Genomic DNA, 19957 nt, shown 5'->3' on the forward strand with positions numbered 1-19957 from the left:
GGAGTTAGGGGGTTTGTTGAATAGCTTCGATAAAACAAATGCAATTTTTCTTACCAGCTAAAAAAATAAAAAAAAAAAAAAAATCCCCCCCCCCCCAGATAATTTAATTAGGATTTAGTACAAATAGAAATTAAACATAATCATTCATTTATGCAAACGACACGCCATCTTTATAATAAATTTACTATTTTTTAGAGTATAAATGAGTCTGCAAACATGAAAATGCACAACTGCCTGCAGCTGAGAAGGGGGTTCTTAGCAAGGGGATCATCATATTTGAAGTTCCCTGGCAATAAAATATTCAAAAACTCTTGACATAGGTGGATTACTTTATAACCTTAGAAGTACAGAAATGTTTACTGGAATCACATGCATTATGAAATGGTCATCCAGGGCAAGACAGATGATCCATCACCGTTCACACCCTGTAATATAAAACAAAACAGGCTGATGTTGGCGTACAGGCCACTTCCATGCAAACCAGAATGCAATGCATACCTTCATTTGATTCGTTTAGTAATTTTTTATCTGGCAAAAATGAAAAACGATCTGTAATATCTCCACAGACTAGCATGTGCAAATAAAGTAGTATAGAGTGAGGACTGGATTTCAAGATTACATTTAACAGCAAGGCAGTTGGCTGACGACTTGTGGACTTATTTGCCAATTGCAGCAGTGTCGCAAGTAGACAGTAAAAACACACATACTAGGGGAAGTCATTTTAGTGTGTTAATTTAATCAATTAGTTACGGAAAAATAACGCGATTAAAATATTTTAACCCAAATAACACACCCGCCCTGCCCCAGACCTGTACTATATATTTCATACAGTTGACTGTTGACAAACATGATGCAGGGCTACAACTCACTGCGTGATATAGCCTATAAAATGCAGTTATAGGCCCTTAAAATGTATGATATTGGGGCAAAACAAAAGCCTCTGTATGTCTGTACGTCTCATATTTTCTCAGAGGTTTGAACGAATCGAATGAATAAATGAATGAATGCCTTACTCAAAGACATTTACCGCCACCTACTGGCAGTTTTATGTTTTTTATTTAGAGTATCATTGCATTAAAAAAAAAAATCAATCAATCAAGTGATAGTTCTTTTATGCTTCATAGCTTATGGTAATGTTAGGCCGTTATAGCCTAAATGTTTATGTGTAATAATTTTTTTGTTAAATAAAAAAAAAACAAATTATAAAGATTTCTTTCTAAAGCTACTTTTTGTAATATCTACTTCATATTTTTCTCATTTAACACAACGGCTTTACATTATATTTTCAGGGTTTTTTCACAGCCAAATGTCATTTGTGATTAATTTGCTTAATTGTCACATCATGTAATTGTAACTGACTAACAGCCATATTTATTTATTTACTTAAAGCCTCCTCAAAAATACATTTAAATGGTGAAGCTGAAAATCAGATTGATGTAATTTGTCACCCAAAAAAAGTTTTTCATAACGTAATATAATTTAACAGAGGATTTGGTTTTTAAAAAAATGCTGGCAGTAACTTTATCCCTTATAATGACCCAACATTTTTTGACCAGCTCCCTTTCTGTTTTCTGCACTGTGGATCGTTTCTTCTTTCAAAAAATGCCCATAGGAGGTCCAGGAGATCTGATCCAATTTGAAATCGATTGAGAGCAATTTAATGGAAAACAAGCTGGTCAGGTCCCATCTTGTGTAACCCAAGTTGTATCTCCAGCAAGGAGAACGAGTGTCACTGCCAACTGAAAAGCCACATTTTGACACACATCAGTGAACTGGGATGTGTTATTCTCCAAAGGCAGATATTTACTGCTCACTCAGGACCACTTCTCAGCCAGTTAATTAGCGCTCTGTGCATTGGGTGATACCCTGCAGCCCGTGGACTGATTTCTCCACTCTGAGCAGATGTGCGCACATGCACGCTCACACACGGACAACACACATGGTATTAGCCAAATAACACACAGACACCAAATCACTGAGGAAAAGATGCACAGGCGGAGTAATTCAATCCTCCAAACATAAAAGTGACAAGGGGTCCATTAAAATAGAAATGTGACAGCAGAGACATGCCACACATTCCAACTGTTTGCTATTACTAACAGCAGTCAGCAATTCATCTTAATTTTGATGCCACTTGCTTTTGAAAAGATGTTCGAAAGAATCTCAAATAGAGTAAATGGTAAAATGAATACACTCTTATGAGATGGGACAACAGCTGTAGTGTTTCCCCACACCGCCAGTATTTTGGGCTCCCAACAATACAAAGACTTATTGTCAGGAAAGCCTGAGAAAGTGGGTAAGCTGGGTGCTGCAGATCTGTGGGAGAGTGTCTTGTGGCCTGTGAGTGTTTGCAAATAACAATCGAATCCTCTGAAACAGACATAGTGTTGCCTAATGTTATCATTTAAAGTGTTAGTTTATCCCAAAATGAAAATTCTGGCATTATTTACTCAACCCCATGTCGTTCCAAACCCATCAGATGTGTTTCATCCTCTGAACACAAATTAAGATATTTTAGTTGTTACATCTGAGAGATTTCTGTCCCTCCACTGAAAGTCTTCTGCAAGAACCAATGAGTTTTGTTCTTGTGTATCAAGCAAGTATCGCTGAGCTTTTGTTGGATTAAACTGCTCAATTCATTTTTTTTTTTTACCTCTTTACAAAGGTTTTGAGTGAACAGACTTAAGTTTTATCTCTCAGGTTTCATTAAAAATATATTCATTTGTGTTCCAAAGAACAACAAATTTCTTATGAGTTTGGAATGACATGAGGGTGAATAAATGATGACAGTTTTAATTTTGGGGTGAACTAACTTTACAATATTTACAATAAATATCTCAAAAGTGAGATAAAGTTTTTGCATCTCAGCAAAGGTCTAAAGATGTGGTCGCATTTATCATTCCACGATGAAATTCTGTGGGTGTAATCCAGTCATTTCAATAGGAAAGTGAGATCAGGAAATTCATGTGAGGGTGAAAAGTTCCTCACACAGATTACACAAATTGCCACACAGATTTGCCTTGTTGACCAGCATAAAGCTGCTTGATTTAAATTCCGTTTGAACTGTGTTTGTTTATGCAGCACTAGGCTATTGGACAATGGACCGTTTATTTGCCCATGAAAGTGTGCTGAAATTTACATAAAGAGCCTACAACTTAAAAAAATTATTTAAAAAAACAATAATGGGAAAAATCGTAACACTCAATATGGCGGCTGGTCCCACCTTGCAGTTTTCATAGAGGCATCGCTCGTTTGTTTAGAATGTGCATTTGCTTGACTAGCCTTGACTTGACAGTTTTTGTGTGATTTGAGCTAAAGAAACACAATTTATGATACTGTAGTTGTCATTGTTGTTTTAACTTAACACTGACAAACTGTTTCAGGAAATTCTGCTCTATCATTCAAATATATGACTAGACCTCGCCGCAGCAGTTGCAGCTTGCTTCAGAAACCCTCCACCTTCCCCAGCTCCACCTGTATAGATCTCCTACGATGTATTCATGTATGCTGGGGGTTATTTCATATATGTTATATTTGCAGCAGCAATATTTCTTACATGCTCACAGCAGCATGTTGTGGATGTATTGGCAGTAGCAAGTCTCGGTACTTGCTCTGCCACAGCAGCATCAGCAGCGTAGCAGATCTATTCCGCCAAGACCAAATACATTAACACTGTCATGTACATTACCATGCCAATCCCTCCGAGAGTTCTCATGACAGAACTAAAGTTAATAGGTGGTAAAGATCCGCAGAAGCTGTATTAGTTAAATGCTCTGCACATTTTGTATGTTTCTCTTATCACTAAATACGTTTGTTCTATTCGATCATAAGTGCACTGTGAAGTGAACATCACAGGATATTTCACCATGATTCCAATTCGATGGGAGCGTATATGTTCCATTCAAAGGGCATAAAAGTGTGATCATTAATTTAAATTGTATTTATTTACAGAGGTATATTATGTCACACTTCTCTTGTTAGTTTCGTCTGTGTGTGAAGACGCTGCAGGCAGTGAAGCGCAAATCCTTAAATGAATGTTCCCGAATTGAAGTAAACTTGCTCAGGGAGTAGGTAGCAATGAACACTGAGTTACGGTATTAGCCTAATATTTCACCTACCCGACAAGGAATGATAAGAACAAAAACAAATGTTGTCAAGATTCTTGCCCTGGAAATCCTGGTTCAGTTTGGCCAACCACAAATGCCTTCTTTCCTCAGACAGTTTTTGCACTCTTCTCCGTGATTTGTTTTAAGTTTTGGCAGTCTATAGTACTCCAAATGTTTTTCCCGGCCCCATTGATTAGTACAGCCCAAAACACGACAATAACTGACCATTTTCAGCAGCAATAATCAGCAAAATTTGCGAGTTCTGTTCAGTTCACTGGCATTGCTATAATGCTATATAAATGCCTCATTTATTCATTCATTGTTTACATTCAGTGCCGCCAATATGGTCGACTTCCGGATTGATGACATGTTGTGAAAACACTCTATAGGAGCTGTACTTGCATGACTGGAAATATCTGCCCACGGTGCTGAGCGACATCTTGCCTTAGGGGTAGGGACACACCAAACCTATGCCAAAGAACACCAGACAGACTACTGCTGATGACCAACTAGCGTGTAGTTGGCTTCTTGTGTCAGAGAACATAACTCTCCCATACCAGCAGGTGGCAGTAGCCTGTATTCTGCATTCAAACAGGGAACCTGGAAGACCTAGAGCTGTGGATATACAAAGCCAGCAGCACTTGCTTTTACCATTGTTTACACCAGCCATGCTCATTACTGACGGATTTGTGTAGCTTTTTTCAATCATGTCTGCTAAGTTGCAAATGGCACTGGCATCGTCAGCCCTTGGTCTTCTTCTAGTGGATAAAGAAAGAAAGAAACAAATATTATGACAACAAGTGTCTGTGCATTCCCTCTTTACTCCTCTTTGCTCTCGTTAGTTCCGTTTTTTTCTTGTGCGCTCATTCTCTAAGCTGAATAGCCAACTGGAGTACTCTTTCTTGCCAACAAGCTCCGCTGCCGATTCAACATACAGAACCGGCTGAAAAACCACTGATGGCATCCGACTAGAGCCAATGGTTCATAGCAAACCAAAAAAGCTAAAGCTGACTGACACTCAAAAACCACCCGACATTGCCCAACAGCCGTCGGCTTGGTGTGTCCCCGGGCTTAAAAGGGACTTTTGTCATCATTTACTCACCCATATCATTATAAACCTGTATGACTTTCTTTCATCTGCTGAACATAAAAGAAGATCATTTGGAAAAACAGTATTTTTATCCATGCAATTAAATGTTTGGGACCCCACTTACTTTCATTGTATTATTGACAAAACATATTCTTTTGTGTTCCACAGAAGAAAGCAAGTCATACAGGTTTGGAATGACATGAGGGTGTGTAAATATGACAGAATTCATATTTCTAGGAGAACGATCCCTTGAAGTGACCTCTTGAATGGAGTGTATGACTAGTATATGATGATGATGGGAGGTATAAAGCATTAGGTAAATTTTTGTACAAATGAGGGCGGCAGGCTTGTCCTAGTGGTTAGCCAGTACGATGATGGAAGTATTAGGCGAGTATTAAGCGAGTGTAAAGTTACGGCTTGTACAGAGCGGGCGGCAGGTTTGTTCTGGCGGTTAGCCAGGGTGAGGAAGGGAAGTGTTAAGCGAGTATTGGGTTACCTCTTGTACAGAGCGGGCAGCAGGTTTGTCCTGGTGGTTGGCCAGAATGAGGAAGGGAAGCGTGCAGAGCTGCGGATGCTGCAGGGCCGAGTGGAGCTCCGTACGCGCCACCTCCAAGTCCTCCTCCGACGAAGCACTGTCCAAAATAAACACCACTCCCTGAGAGCCCTGGTAGTACCGGCTCCAGTACTTTTTAATTGAGTCCGCTCCTGCACCGCAAAACACATAAATTCACACAGTCACGATCGCAGCAAGGAAGTCATAACATTTAATACACACATTAACCCCTTTGCTGATTTGCATTCCTGTCGGATGCAAATCAGATGGCAGAACCAAGGCAAAGATCTAAACAAAAAGCACAACGAGAAACTTTTTGGCAACTGAGTGGGAAACGGAATACAGCGTGTTTCGACACAGCATCAGTTCGAACATTTCTGGAATGCATTTGGTGAGGACCCCGACCTGCTTTCAAAAATCACTGCGGATATTGCATTATGTATTTTTATGACTTCAAGAACGCATACCAACTCTCATTCTCGCTCGGGGAGGCCTGTGGGAAAAGCCGTGTCCAAATGAAGAGCGCTCAACGCAACCGTGTTTCTTTAAAGTCGACCCTGAGAGCATATTAAAATGGTTTCTTCTGATGGCCAGTCTACAGCACAGTTCAAATGGGCCCACTTTTACAGTGAACATATGGTTTCTCTTGTGCACAGCAATTTGGGGGTACAAAAATGTGGCCACCAAGACACACAAGCACAGCATGGCTTTGGTTAAAGTGAGTCACTGTGGGGCCTGTACCCTAACCGTGAAAAAACAGAGCAGTTTGTCTATACCTCTTGTCCTCGTGATTTTCCTGAATGGAATGCGCCGTATTAATTACTAGCATGCCTCATGCACATCATATCCTATGACGATGAGTCCTAAAAATTAGCTCTGTTTTCATCTCTAGGCATGAAATAATAAACAGAATGCTATTCGAAAAGGTGGTGTCTTAAATCAATGCCATCGACAGCTTTATTCAAAGCTCTTGAAGTTCGCCAAGATGTATAAGCTGTTTGCTTGACACTAAGCAGCTGCGCGATCCTTTTTTCCCACTCGCTAAACACATTGGATGCAAGTTTAATGGTTCCACTTCCAAACTTCTAAGCCTTTGTCACACCACAAATTGAGCTCTTAGTCATGCCTCGCCAAATTATCAGCACTAAAACTGTTCTCGGTTCAAGTTTGGAACAGACTCCACCTATCAGATTGAGTTTCAGAGCTCGACTCCCCGATATCATCGCTGTGTATGATGCACAATGTAATACTTCCAGTTCTCATTAGGTATTATCCACTGCGGTATTCAGCAACAGCTTTCCAACCGCTGACATGCAAGCCTGACAGGACTTTTACGACAACCGGCCAAAGAAATAATAATGTTTTTTGCAGATGTTTAGACAATTTGTGACTCACAATAAATATTTGGGATCCTCACAGACAGGCCATGTCCGAGGCTGACTCATCTAATTAACGGGCATTTGATCTGCTGTTGCCATTTTACCAAGCGCTATTAAATATTAACGCATAATTGCTCAGCCTGATATTTCTTTCCTATATGGCCTGGCTTTTCCAAAACACAACATCTCATCAGTCTCAAATGTGCATCAACACTTTCTTTGTGGTCTGACTTTTATATAATTTTGCTCAAAGTCGCCATCTACTGGCTGTGAAAAGAAAATCTAAACACTGGGAGGTCTTGGGCTTTGAAAAGCAGCGGTTTACTTTCATTTCAAACGCATAAACATGTGCATTAAGACACAAACAATGTGACGGAACAAAACAGCATTTATCAGCAAAGGCCCGGTGCATTACAATCTCATGTGATAATGCAACTAAAGCACATTTTCGCAGAAATCATTACATCATGGCCATGGTCCAGAGAAACAAAGAGAGAGTCTGCTAAGTGTTTTCAGATGGTCGCTGCGAGATGGTAAATGTGAGCATGTAGGGCTCCCTTCTTTGGTGCGCCTGTCAGCCTGGCAGATCACACAGGGTGTCTCCGTGAGACTGATGGGAAATGCACACAGACAGCGCAGCGCTTTGAACGTCTCCCAGCTTCCTGAAATCACTCACGCAGACCCAAAACACAGGCCAGACGGGCAGACCAAGCAATAACACGCGAGAACGGTAAACCGTCTCGATGACCGCGGTGGAAACGACGGGAGAGCCAGCGTGTCAAGCCGGCACACAACCTCCATCAATAAAGTGTGACATGAGCCTTCCGCGTCAGGTTCAAGGTTAATGTCCCAGCCGTAACCCTACACTGATGTTTTTGGGGAAAAAGAGGTCACGCTCCACAGGCCCCTGACACTAAGCTGAACTCGTTGGAGGTCTGGAGGAAAGGTTTCTAAAGTGCTTAAAAGGAAAACAGGACATAATTATACTAGCTTTCAAGGAGAATTCAGAGGTTCAATTTCAAGACGATCTCCCATTGTGGGCTTTTTCTCACCAAAAACTGTCCTATAATAATTCACTTTTTAAGGATTAGTTCACCCAGAAATGAACATTTGATCATGATGTCATCCTTTACTTTCTGGAACACAAAAGGAGAAGTTTGATTCACAATATGATACTCTGACAATACTGTAAACAAAGCCAAAATTGAGTTAAATTTCTATTTGTATAATAATAAATAGTTAACAAAAAGTATTGTTCATTAACCAGAAAGGCATTTTCATAATTCCCACTTAGCTAAAAATACAGAATTATGTGAGAGACATTCTGTCCCTGACTACATATATTTAAAAAAGTGTTAAGTATTGTATTTTATTATAAAATTATTAATAAGTCAAAAATGAAAGCTCAAATGTGCTTCCATATTTGATGTGCGTTTTGTACTGATCATTGTTTATACGTGAATAAAAAAACCTATATTAAATCTTTTGAGTGAATTATACATGATACATACACTCTAAAAAATGCTGGATTGTTTCAACCCAACTTTGGGTCCAAAAGTTAGGTTAGTCCATATTTGACCCAAAGTTGGGTTGAAACAACCCAGCATTTTTTAGAGTGTATAGTCGCTCTCTGTGATACAAAATGTTGGGTTTTTGGATCATGGTATATTGTGACACAATACATTGTTACACCCCTAATGGAGACTGAAGCCTTTAAGCTCCAAAAAGACAGAAAAGCGGCTTAAAAGAGTCATAAATGTGGTGCAAGCTTTGTGTCAGGAGCAGGTCGAAATTTAAAGTGATGACATGCTGATTAGATTTTGAGATGTGGGCATTGCACTTAAAGATGAACGCACACCTGCTGTCAATTGTAAGAAAGGGGCAGGGTTTAAGCAAACAAAATGATTGAAGATATCTGGCATATGTCATGAGGGAGATGTCTGTTGTATTCACCGAAAGGTCTTGACATTTTGATAAAAAAATTGAAACATGCATGAATCATTCACAATAAGATCTATAACATGCATTTGCAAAATAGATTGGATGAATGCCATTTCATCCCTACTTTAATCTTGACATCCGCCCTGGCTTTCCAACCAGTACATTTCTCAAAAATCCTTTTGTGTTCGACTGAAGTATGTACAGATTCTGAACAACATCCAAACTTTCAGCATTTTCAATTTTGGGCAAACTATTACTTTGAAAAGGTGACATTTCCTTTTCTCTAACTCTACAGGCCCAGGTGGAAATGCCCCTCTTTAAGTACCTCAGTTCCAGCAGTTATGAATCCAGCAAGGGGTTTTTTCCTCCTCACCTATCTAGCCCTCCCTTCCCCTCGGGTTCCCTGCATCCTCAACACCCTCTTATTCTTGTCTTCACTCACTCATTTTAAAGACAGATTCAAAGCCTCAGCCCATCACTCATATGAAAAGGGAAATGCGGGCCAAGATGGCTCTGGGTTCATTGAGCGAATGACATCTGAAACATTTCCTTTGCGTGCCGCATCCAAGCACTGGTGCTTCCTGGGGTTCAATTTACCTTGAAGAGAAAACTATTAATCATCAAAGAAATGAGTTTGTATCCTTTCTGGTCGGGTGCTCATGTAACATCTGTGTCAAATAACATTCATATTCCTCGTGCTGTGTCAGATGATGTGTTGCCAAAGTTTACTTTTCAAAAGATCTGATGTGAAATAATGGCTTAAAATGTTGTTACAGATGTGTCCGCAGATTTTTGCTAATGGGTCAGTGACATAATGCTATTTTTTTTTTTTTTGTCTGGATCGATTAATTTATCCATATACACAATGACTTGACTGCACTTCTTACATTACTATTAAAAAGTCTGGGGTAGGTAAGATTTTTATTCAGCAAGGACACATTAAACTGGTCAAAAGTGAGAGTAAAGACATTCATAATCTCACAAAAGATTTATTTTTCACATAAATGCTGTTCTTTTGAATTTTCTATTAATCAAATAATCCTAAAAAAATGCACCAGGTTACCATAAAAATGTAAACAACTGTTTTCAATATTTATAATAACAAGAAATGTTTCTTGAGCATCAAATCAGCATATTAGAATGATTTCTGAAGGATCGTGTGACACTGAAGACTGGCGTAATGATGCTGAAAATTCAGCTTTGCCATCACAGGAATAAATTAAATTTTAATATATATTTAAATAGAAGTCAGTTACACTGAATTGTAATAGTATTTCAAAACATTTCTGTTTTACTGTATTTTTAGCCTTGGTGACCATTGTATAACAATGTTAATGACCAAATACTTTAAGAAAAATACTTTAATAATACATCTCTTAAATATCAGACGATTTGACCCTTTTAGTGCAAGTCAAGGTTAGTACATGCTGTAAAATGTAACGATGACAAAAAAACTGTTTACGATATAATAATTCATGAAACATGTTTGATAAAAAAAAATAATGATTAAATTGTGCACACACGTTGTTGTAAGGAAAACATGACATTACAATTAATTATAAGATTAAGTTTCTAAAAACTTGACATCTGTGTTTTAAGCATTTTGAAAAGAATTTCCTTCTCTTTATTGTGGACAATCTTATTTGTCATTGACCAATCAATCGATCAATCAATCAATGAATAAAAGTAATATTCTCTTTAACAACAGAGAGTATTTACCTCCGAGTTCCTTGACATTTAAAATGGCATTCTGGAACGGGACAGCTTTAATGCTAAAACCTGCAAATAAAAGTTAAACAACATTAGCAACCGCAGCCATGAGGATTTCATAAAAGGAAGTCATTAAAACACATTCATTGCTACACTGACCGAGATGTAATCAAGTACTCTGTTAAAGACAATCACAAGGCAAAATATGATGGAAAGGCGTTTTCGAAAGCAAAGAGGAAGTGCAAAGATCTGTGTTTTTGTTTGCAGGACAGGCCTGGTATTGCTCTATGATGGTGGGCTGACCTGTGGTAGGGACGATGTTGTCTGTTGCCTCACTGCAAAGTCTGGAGAGCAGGCTGGTCTTCCCAGAACCCATCAGACCAATGCAAACCACGTCATATTCTGGTCTGGGAGGGGGAGGTCCTTTACAGCACAATGTCCTGAAACACTGAAGATGGGTCAAAGACAGCAAGAAGGGGAAAGGGGGTGGAAAGAAAGTTAGAAAGGTTACAACAATTTCGATAAAAACTTCCCACTCATGTTTGTGTTTATGCGATTTTTGCGACTTGCAATTCTCTGCATGAAAGGCTGTGGGTGTATGCGTGTGTCATTTTAGAAACCGAAACACATCTCAAAGACATTTGATATCTGTTGACACCATCTGGCTGAGGAAAAGTTACTGCAAAAGAAAAAAACACGTCTACCGCACAGTGCCTCCATTGAAATCACATGGGCCGAAAGTCACCACAGTGTTCTGGGATAAGCAAGTACCCCTATCCATTTCCGCCAAAAAAACAGCCCCGCTTTCTGTAAGCCGATGTCAGAGCCCCTCGGTTGACGTCATGACACTGAGTGATAATGCAAATAAAAAATTGGCCAATAAATTTTAACAGAGCAGAGAAGAACGAACCGCCAAAACACACACACAAATAAAAAAAACCCGTAATACTGCTTAAACCGATCACATCAGATCAAACGCTTCCTACTATACAGACTATGCCAGGAAAATCAAAGCATGCTTGACCTGCACATTGTGCAAGGAGGAGGCATTGTGCTGCGTTACGATGGTACAGGCAATATGGTCAGAAGCTTTTCGAGGAAAAACAAACCGTTATTTTGTATTATATTTTTCTCTTCCTGTCTTTCTTTTTTTGAGTTACAAAGTTCATTTCACATCTGAAGGTCTTTAACTGATTGCCTGCGTATAGCTGTATCTCTGAACAGAGACTCATAATAACCTCTGTTGCAAAATTTGCTCCTGCCTATGTAGCATCCTGACCCAGACAGACTGTCAAAAGTGACTAATTTGGAATGCTCTACATAGGCTGAAATTCCACACAAAATGACACTGACATGTTGCTAAGCTAACAAAATGAGTCTAATGAGCAAAGAGATATTAGAAAAACAATCCTTCTAATTTAATATTCATAAATTTAAAACACTTCTTTAACATTTTTTAATGCATTGCATTCTGGGATGGAAAAATGACTACCTTTTGGAACAGCTTTTTTTATTATTGATTAGTGCACCTATAATCCCTTAAATTGCTGTTCAGGTATGCAACTAGGTTTTTAAAAATAGTCCCTTTGACAGCTGGTTTTCAGAAAATACATTTCAAGCAATTGGAAGGTGGCAGTACATATTTTCAAATGCCTGCATCAATACACAAGGTGGTTATAAAATTTCAACAAGCCCACTTTTTCAGTGGCCTTGGTTCTGGAAGCATCTTTCCCATTGGGATTTTATAAGTCATGAACCAAACCAACCCGCTATGAGAAGAATCACAACATTACAAACTTTAATTTGAAGCAAAAAAAGTATTTGAAAATCTTCAAACTGTAACAAGACTGTAACGGCTTTAATGAGGAAAAACCTACAACTACAATAATCCCATGAAACACTGTGAATGACAATCAAATAAAAAATGATGGAAACATATAAACCTATTAATCTAAAAATGCAGATTACATCGAAATAATATATTTTAAGTTTATAGCGAAATATGCATGTATATTTTAGTACTTTGATTCTCTGATTGGTAGAAACGTCTTTGAGGAATCATGGGCAATGCAATTTCTGACCAGGATTCCCACAGAAATATGTTGTAATAATGCAAGCTAATGGCTTTAACAAAAGGAAACACCATTGATAAACAACTTCGTAGCTCACAGTAGATCTGTCTGTTAAGGATTTATCAGTTACTGTTAAAAATCAATTCCTATATAGAGAAAATGAATGGGATTTTTACTTCCGGAACTTGACAGTTACTGACAGTTCATCTAACTTCAACTAACTTGCCTTGTGATAAAGCTGACAATGAAATCTATAAGACTATGGTGTTATAAATTGTGCCCTGAGAGATTATGGGAAACAATGTGTGAAATCAAGCTATCAAGATGAGTCTTAAGACACTACTGACAACAAAAATTCTGTCTGAGAGGTAAAAGAGCGTGAGAAATCTCTTAATGAGAGAATGAGAAGTGCCACTGGAACAAGGCATTCCATCATCACGTAGAATATCTGTGCATTAAGTTATCACGTGACATTCAGTCAGCTGAGCCAAGCAAACACTGGCACTAATGCAGAAGAGGGTAAACCGTGACCAATACAGCGAGAAATCATGACAGTTATGCATTAGTTCCTTCATTCATCCATCATAAAGTTTAAACATGTGACAGCCAGGAAAATGTGAGGGGGTGTTGTGGGTTTTCACTCTAAATTGAATACAGAATGAGTTTAGGTGCATGGTTAGTAACTGCTGCTCTCTGGTGGACACATAGAGCTTTACCCCAATGACTGTTGAAACAGAGGTGTTTCTAAATGCAGAAACTACAAAATTCTGTGGTCAACAGGCACCTGTCTCCACTGATGATTACGCAAAAGTAGCCATTTATGCTGATTAAACGCTTTTGCAAGCATTCCAAATATGTTACGATATTTATAGATGTACCAGTGGCCATTGTTTTTGGAAGGCTCTGAAAGATGTGAAATTAGATGTATGTGGACTTTGTGCCCATGAGCCACATTTTTACTCTAGATTCCTATAATTTTGTTTTTGAAATGCAACATGAAATCTCAAGTGATCCTGTTTACTTTCTTAATACATATTCTTGTTCTTGTACATATTTCTTGTTTTTGTTTTTTATGCTTACTGAGCTTAATCATTTAACATTATTGCAAAGAACAAAAATCTTTTTTGTAATTTTTGTTTGTTTTCATAACCAGCTGATGTATAGAGACCACTATTCACAATCCAATCAATTCTCAATGGGTAAAATCAAGTCTCGCCCTACATTGTTTTTTTCCCCAATTAATATCCTGCTATTCTCGGAAACACTTCTCTGCTGACATAAACCAAGTCCAAGCAAACAGGGGAAATCATATCTGCTTTTTACATGTTTTGAAAGAAAAGTGAGTCTTAGTTCTCTATTAAAAAATAACCACCATGATCCTAGTGTGTTTTGGGCATTGCTTTCTAGTCCAAAGTCACTAATAAATGTCAATTGTATATGTTAATTTAGTGTGGTATAAATACAAATACAAAATGCAACTTTTTACTGTAAAAAATACCCTGCTAAGAATTATTCTTCAAAGTTATAAATAAAACAAAGATTATTAGAGTACGTTTTACAGAAATAAAAATCCTATTTTCACATGAAATTTACTAGTATTTTCTACACAATTTTTCCCCATGTTGTTCATTTAAAGCTGCAGTCCGTAAGTTTTGCCTCTTTGTCGCCATCTCTGTTTGAAAACCTGGAAAACCTGGAAAACCTAGCTTGCGTGGGTTATGAGTCGGCGTGGCTCCAGCGCGGATTAATCTAATGTTCTGAAGAGTATGTGTGTGTGGCAGTCAGTCACCGCACCGGTGTGGATATTTACTGTACTTCACAATCACAGATTCTAGCCTACGTCTTGGAATATGACCCAAATAAGAATTTTCACCGTAAATTGTCATCTGAACAAGTAACAAGTCTGCCACGTTTGTTCTGACCAACTGAGGAAAAAAACATTACCATAAATCTCGCTACCAATGGCGATTAAATCTAAAGAGCGGTTAGCTAATTTCACATCAAACCGTTCAAATTATTATTATTGTTATACTTTATTCTCAAATGATTAATGTTAACAACATTAACAAACCGCAACCTACAGGATCCTCACATGCGATAGCCTAGTATCCGGGACCCCTTCTTTATGTTTAGTGACATAATGACGCAGTGGCCATGCTCGAATTTCCTGCGAAAAACCGCACCACTCAAATTAGAAAACATTATTATCAGCTAACCGTTGTGTATCGGGCTAAAGTAAGGTGATAGTTTTGAACACTGGCTGGTTATGTACTTGCTCAAATATTGATTTCGGATCATTTTTAACCCAAAAAAGTTACGGACTGCAGCTTTAAAAATGTAACAAAGTTTCCAAGCACATGGTCTAGAATCCATAGTTAGGTGTTGTATTCTTTTAATACTACCCATTATTTGTCACCCAAATGCAACTACTGGCCCACTTTCTCTCAAAAGGAGACAAAAACAAAATATAGCCTGCAGCGGTCCATGAAAACAACCTCAAAACTGATATGCTTTTGGAACAGGAAACTCCTCATTGAGTAAATGCTAGAAGCATTTCAACAGACACAAGATGGCAGCACAAACAATCTTCCCATCTAGTTCAAATTGATGATCTTCAGTCTGCTGATAGTTTATCAAAAAGATAACAAATATGCAAAGACAATTCAGTCAAGACTACAGCCGAAATTAACTTTTGTAGGACTGTAGAAGTGCTCTATCATAACAAACCATCCTCTTAGGAAGGAAACAGAATAATGCATTTTGATGTAAAACAGGTTGGACCTGTAAGTGATGATCTAGGGTTCTAAACAGAGGCAGTAGGTCATACAGTGGTGTGTTTTGAAGAATGAAAGCTGCTCTGATTCATGTACAAGCTTTTCAGCATGCATAAGGATAAGCACAGCACAGGTCCTTTAATTATAGTTTAAAAATAAATGATTAAACTGGTGAAGTCTAAACTCACAAGGGTCAACGGCAAATAAAAGTGTTCAAGATAAAGGAAAGGAAAAACCTTCAAAAATCTGATTTTAAACATTCATCTAGTTCTGAAAAAGTTGTACATAATTTTGACATTAGTTTACCTATAAATGAATAACTATTAATATTGTATATTACTATATTATTATTATTATATAAACATATTTTCCTTACACCTTTTTCATTATTTTCAAAAAGGTTTTCAAATATATAGCACAAAATGACTTAGATCTGGGGGATAAATATTATTCAAATATTTGTATTTTAACACAACCAAAATAATAATTAAATAAATAATAATAATAATACATAATTACAATATTATGCCAGACTACTAATAGGCTTCATTTACATGAATTTTGTCCATCTACGAAGATGTTCAGTTGTAGCATCCTGACTTGAAGCTATTTAATTCAGAAATAGTGACAGATCTTTACTTCCATATTGTGACTTAAACCAGAGTAAAACATTGTAAAAAAAAAACATAGGGCGGGACTTGGTTTTATCAACTGGTTGTTAATGATGGAGTCGGATCTGAATGCGAGCTTGCAGTGGATTGTAAGCAAGGGCCAGAGTTTAAGTAGATAAAATTATTGGAGAAATCTGGTATACATCACCAAAGAGAAGTCTGACGTTTCACAGGAAGATCCAGTTACGACATTTTGATTAAAAATTATGAAATAAAAAATGTAAACATGCATGAATGAAGCAGTAACAATAAGATCAGTAACATGCATTTAGAAAATAAGGTGAATTTCCATTTCATGTCATATTAAAAAAAAAGTAATAGATCGACTAAAAATATACATTCCACTGAACCACAAAATAAGAGTGGCATGTGAGTGGCATGTGAGTATCGAGCATAAACACATTCCCTTTACCCTGTTAATCATGCACGGAGCAAATTACACCATCATTACAACATTAACATCAATGGGCTAATCTTTACAACAGGTAGTGCAGCCGGTGACTCTCCTGATACATCATTGATAATCAACATCATAGCCTTCAACAACAGTACAAAGGGCTAAATCTCGAAGCCAAAATGTCAACTAATTCTGGAGGTCCAGTCACAATGGACTGGTGGTGGTTTCATAAGCAAGGACCCAGAGACATCGTCATAAAAGGGGAAATGGCCACCAATGGCACTGACACCCATCTTACTCTACATTGCCGTTAAGATAGTGCTTCTAGGTTAATACGGCCCACTGCCAGCTGGAAAGGCCAACAACAGGAAACAGGAAGGGTCCAAACTGTGATTGATGCCACAATCAGAGGATTTAGAGGAAGAGTTAGTCCCATGCCTGAAATGCACCAGAGCCATGCTGGCACACAATAAAAGCAAACGGCACCTGTTTGTTCTAGGGTAAAGGTAGGGGGAAATGGAAAGATCATATCATAGATGCAAGGTCTTAAAGAAACAAGCAACTTTAAGTTGCCAACTTGCTTGGCAACTGTTTAATTGTTTAATATCTAGAACCCAAAAAAGATTAAAGGGGTATAAATGTTGGCAGGAGTCACTGTGGAAATGCACTGTGGAAGTTAGGATCAATCGTGCAAAGACAAACTGTTTAACAGTTTGGGTTTGTATGATTTCTTAAATGTTTTTGAAAGAAATCTCTTAGGCTCACCAAGGCTGCATTTATTTGATTAAAAATACAATAGAAACGGTAATATTGTGAAATAATATTACAATTTTAAATTAGCAAATCTTTCTAATGCTCAGATTCTCAAAATATATAAAAATCAAGAAGGGTAGCGTAAAATTTTATAAAAGCATTTACATAAATTTTTCTGTTAATCTGTGTATAATTCGATCTGTAAAGTTGTTTAAATCGTTTTTAAGCCATTTTAGAGTATTAGGTTTTGCACTGCCATAGCAATAAAGTTGTAAAGTTGGATACATGCACATATACGTGTGTGTGTGCATGTTTATGTGGTTATACAAATTTGTATAATAACATGGGTATGACATAGGTATTACAACGAGAAGGTGATTTATGAGGACATTTTCAGTGTCCCCGTAATTCAAAAGGCTTATAAATAATTCAGAATGAGTTTTTTTGAAAATCTAAAAATGCATAACATTTCCTGTGAGGGGTAGGTTTAGGGGTAGGGTTGGTAGGGCAAAAACCATTACGCCTATGGAGAGTCCCCATAAACCATAAAAACAAACCTGTGTGTGTGTGTGTGTATATACTAATATATATACTAATATATATATATATATATATATATATATATATATGTATATATGTATATATTTAACTAATATATATACTAATATATATTAGTTAAAAAACTAAACTTAAATAAATGGGGGAAAAAATTTTTACTTGGAGAGGTTGCCTTGACACTAACTGAAAGTTTAAGTGCAAAATTTACTCACACTAAGCCTGAAATAAATATTAATTAAAGCTATATATATGTGCTTTTATGAAATTATAAGATACACATTTCTGCTTTTAAACCCTCTAAAAATCTAAAAGCTGTGGCTAAACAGTAATCTGAGACTTTTCTCTCTGCCTCTCATGCTGATTCATCGAGGTGACTAGATACACTGTGAATATCTTTCATATCACAGTATTGGAGTTCTGAGTCAATAGAATGCATGGGGATTTGCACAGTATTAAAACTGCAGCAGGATAAAAGGAAGGGACTCAACAATGCTCAACAAAGCTCCTCCCGCTGCTCCTGCACTGTTTGCTATAAATCTCCACCGTTACCCCTCCTTCAGCATTTAAACATGTTGAATAACAAGCTCTAATCTCCAAACATTAGATAGAACACTTCAGATAACAATGCTATTCTCAGCCCTTAGAAACCATCAAACAATCACATCATCCATAAGGTCAAGCCGTGCCCTAAATAACCGGTGAATGGGGATTTTATTTAGACTTTCTGAATAGCGAGTGACTGGCCAATGAGCGATGGCTTGAGTTATGGTCCCAGAATCTGGAATGGCCGGGGCAGCCTACAAACCCAGTGGACTGGGAGCTCATGCAGGAAATGTCTTTTTGTTTTCCTATTCCATGATGATTTACACCCAGTTCCCACCTTTGATGGGCTGTATTTGGAGTGGTATCCTGTTTGGTCTGACGAGGCTTCCAATTCCCAGCAGCTCCTGGGTCCCTCTACCCAAACTGGACTGTGGGATATTCCCCGCTAGAGAGGAACTCTGCGACCTGACTGCCACATCCTGGCTTATCAAAGCACGGAAGTGAAGCGCGCAGAATACATGGATGGAGTCTCCATTTCAACACCAGCCAGTCTCCAATGTGGGCTGCCGTCTGCCAGAGATGTTGTCCACCCTCATACTGTACCATACAGAATGAAGGGCAATGAGATCGGCTTTAAAATCACGACTAGTCTAGTACTGAAAGACACAGAACATATTGCTGGATGATTTCTTACTGTATTCTCCGTAGGGATAAATCATGATTAGGGATGTACCGAATGTTCAGCAACCGAAATTATTCGGCTGAAAATAGCCAAAAAAAAGCTCTTTCGGTGTTTGGCCGAATAAGCGAAAAGACCGAATAAATTGTACTGAACAATGATAAGCTCTTTCGGTGTTTGGCCGAATAAGCGAAAAGACCGAATAAATTGTACCGAACAATGATATGATGCGATCAAATAGCAACCAGCGCAGAGTGAGAGGCGCGCACTCTTTATTATGCAGCACACATGTCAGCAGAGAAAGATGCAAAAATCATTACAAGCACCGACAGCGAGAGACTGTGTTTAGGACACTGTGTTTAATGTTTTAAAAGAAGTCTCTTCTCAGCAAGGCTGCTTTTAATTGTACAGTTTAAAAAAAAAGCCCAAGAAGGGGGTCTGATGGCCAAAAATTATAATTTTACTAACTTATTAATTTTAAGTTAAATTGTGCTTTGTTGGTATAGTGTCTGCTAGAATGTTAAAAATGTTCAGTGTTAAATATTTTTAAATTGTTGTTTTGTAAAAAAAAACGTAAAATGCACATTTTGGCTTTTTAATTTATGCAATAGTGAAAAAAAAAATTGGCAAAATACATGGGGAAAAAAACTCAAAAAACCGTGTTCGGTATTCGGTCCAGTGTTTAATTTGTTCAGTTTCGGCTTCGGCCAAGAATTTTCATTTCGGGGCAT

The 19957-nt window shown here is 37.8% G+C and overlaps 1 protein-coding gene across 4 annotated transcripts in view; it reads right to left on the reverse strand.

The window, feature by feature from the left end:
* Nucleotides 1-19957, reverse strand: part of LOC107595536 (ADP-ribosylation factor-like protein 15) — a 42872-nt gene that overhangs the window by 15106 nt on the left and 7809 nt on the right. For 3 of the 4 annotated variants that reach the window (XM_016285962.1, XM_016285963.1, XM_016285964.1), the window contains 3 exons: nucleotides 11083-11227; nucleotides 10789-10848; nucleotides 5693-5901 (listed from right to left, as the gene is read on the reverse strand). In XM_016285962.1, coding sequence (XP_016141448.1) covers nucleotides 5693-5901; nucleotides 10789-10848; nucleotides 11083-11227 — 414 coding nt within the window. Of the gene's footprint in view, nucleotides 1-4757; nucleotides 4865-5692; nucleotides 5902-10788; nucleotides 10849-11082; nucleotides 11228-19957 lie in introns of all 4 variants that reach the window. The other variant, XR_001610275.1, reaches the window with a different exon arrangement.

This window comes from Sinocyclocheilus grahami, unplaced genomic scaffold, assembly GCF_001515645.1.
Source record: "Sinocyclocheilus grahami isolate Dianchi unplaced genomic scaffold, SAMN03320097.WGS_v1.1 scaffold204.1, whole genome shotgun sequence".
NCBI classification, from domain to species: domain Eukaryota; kingdom Metazoa; phylum Chordata; class Actinopteri; order Cypriniformes; family Cyprinidae; genus Sinocyclocheilus; species Sinocyclocheilus grahami.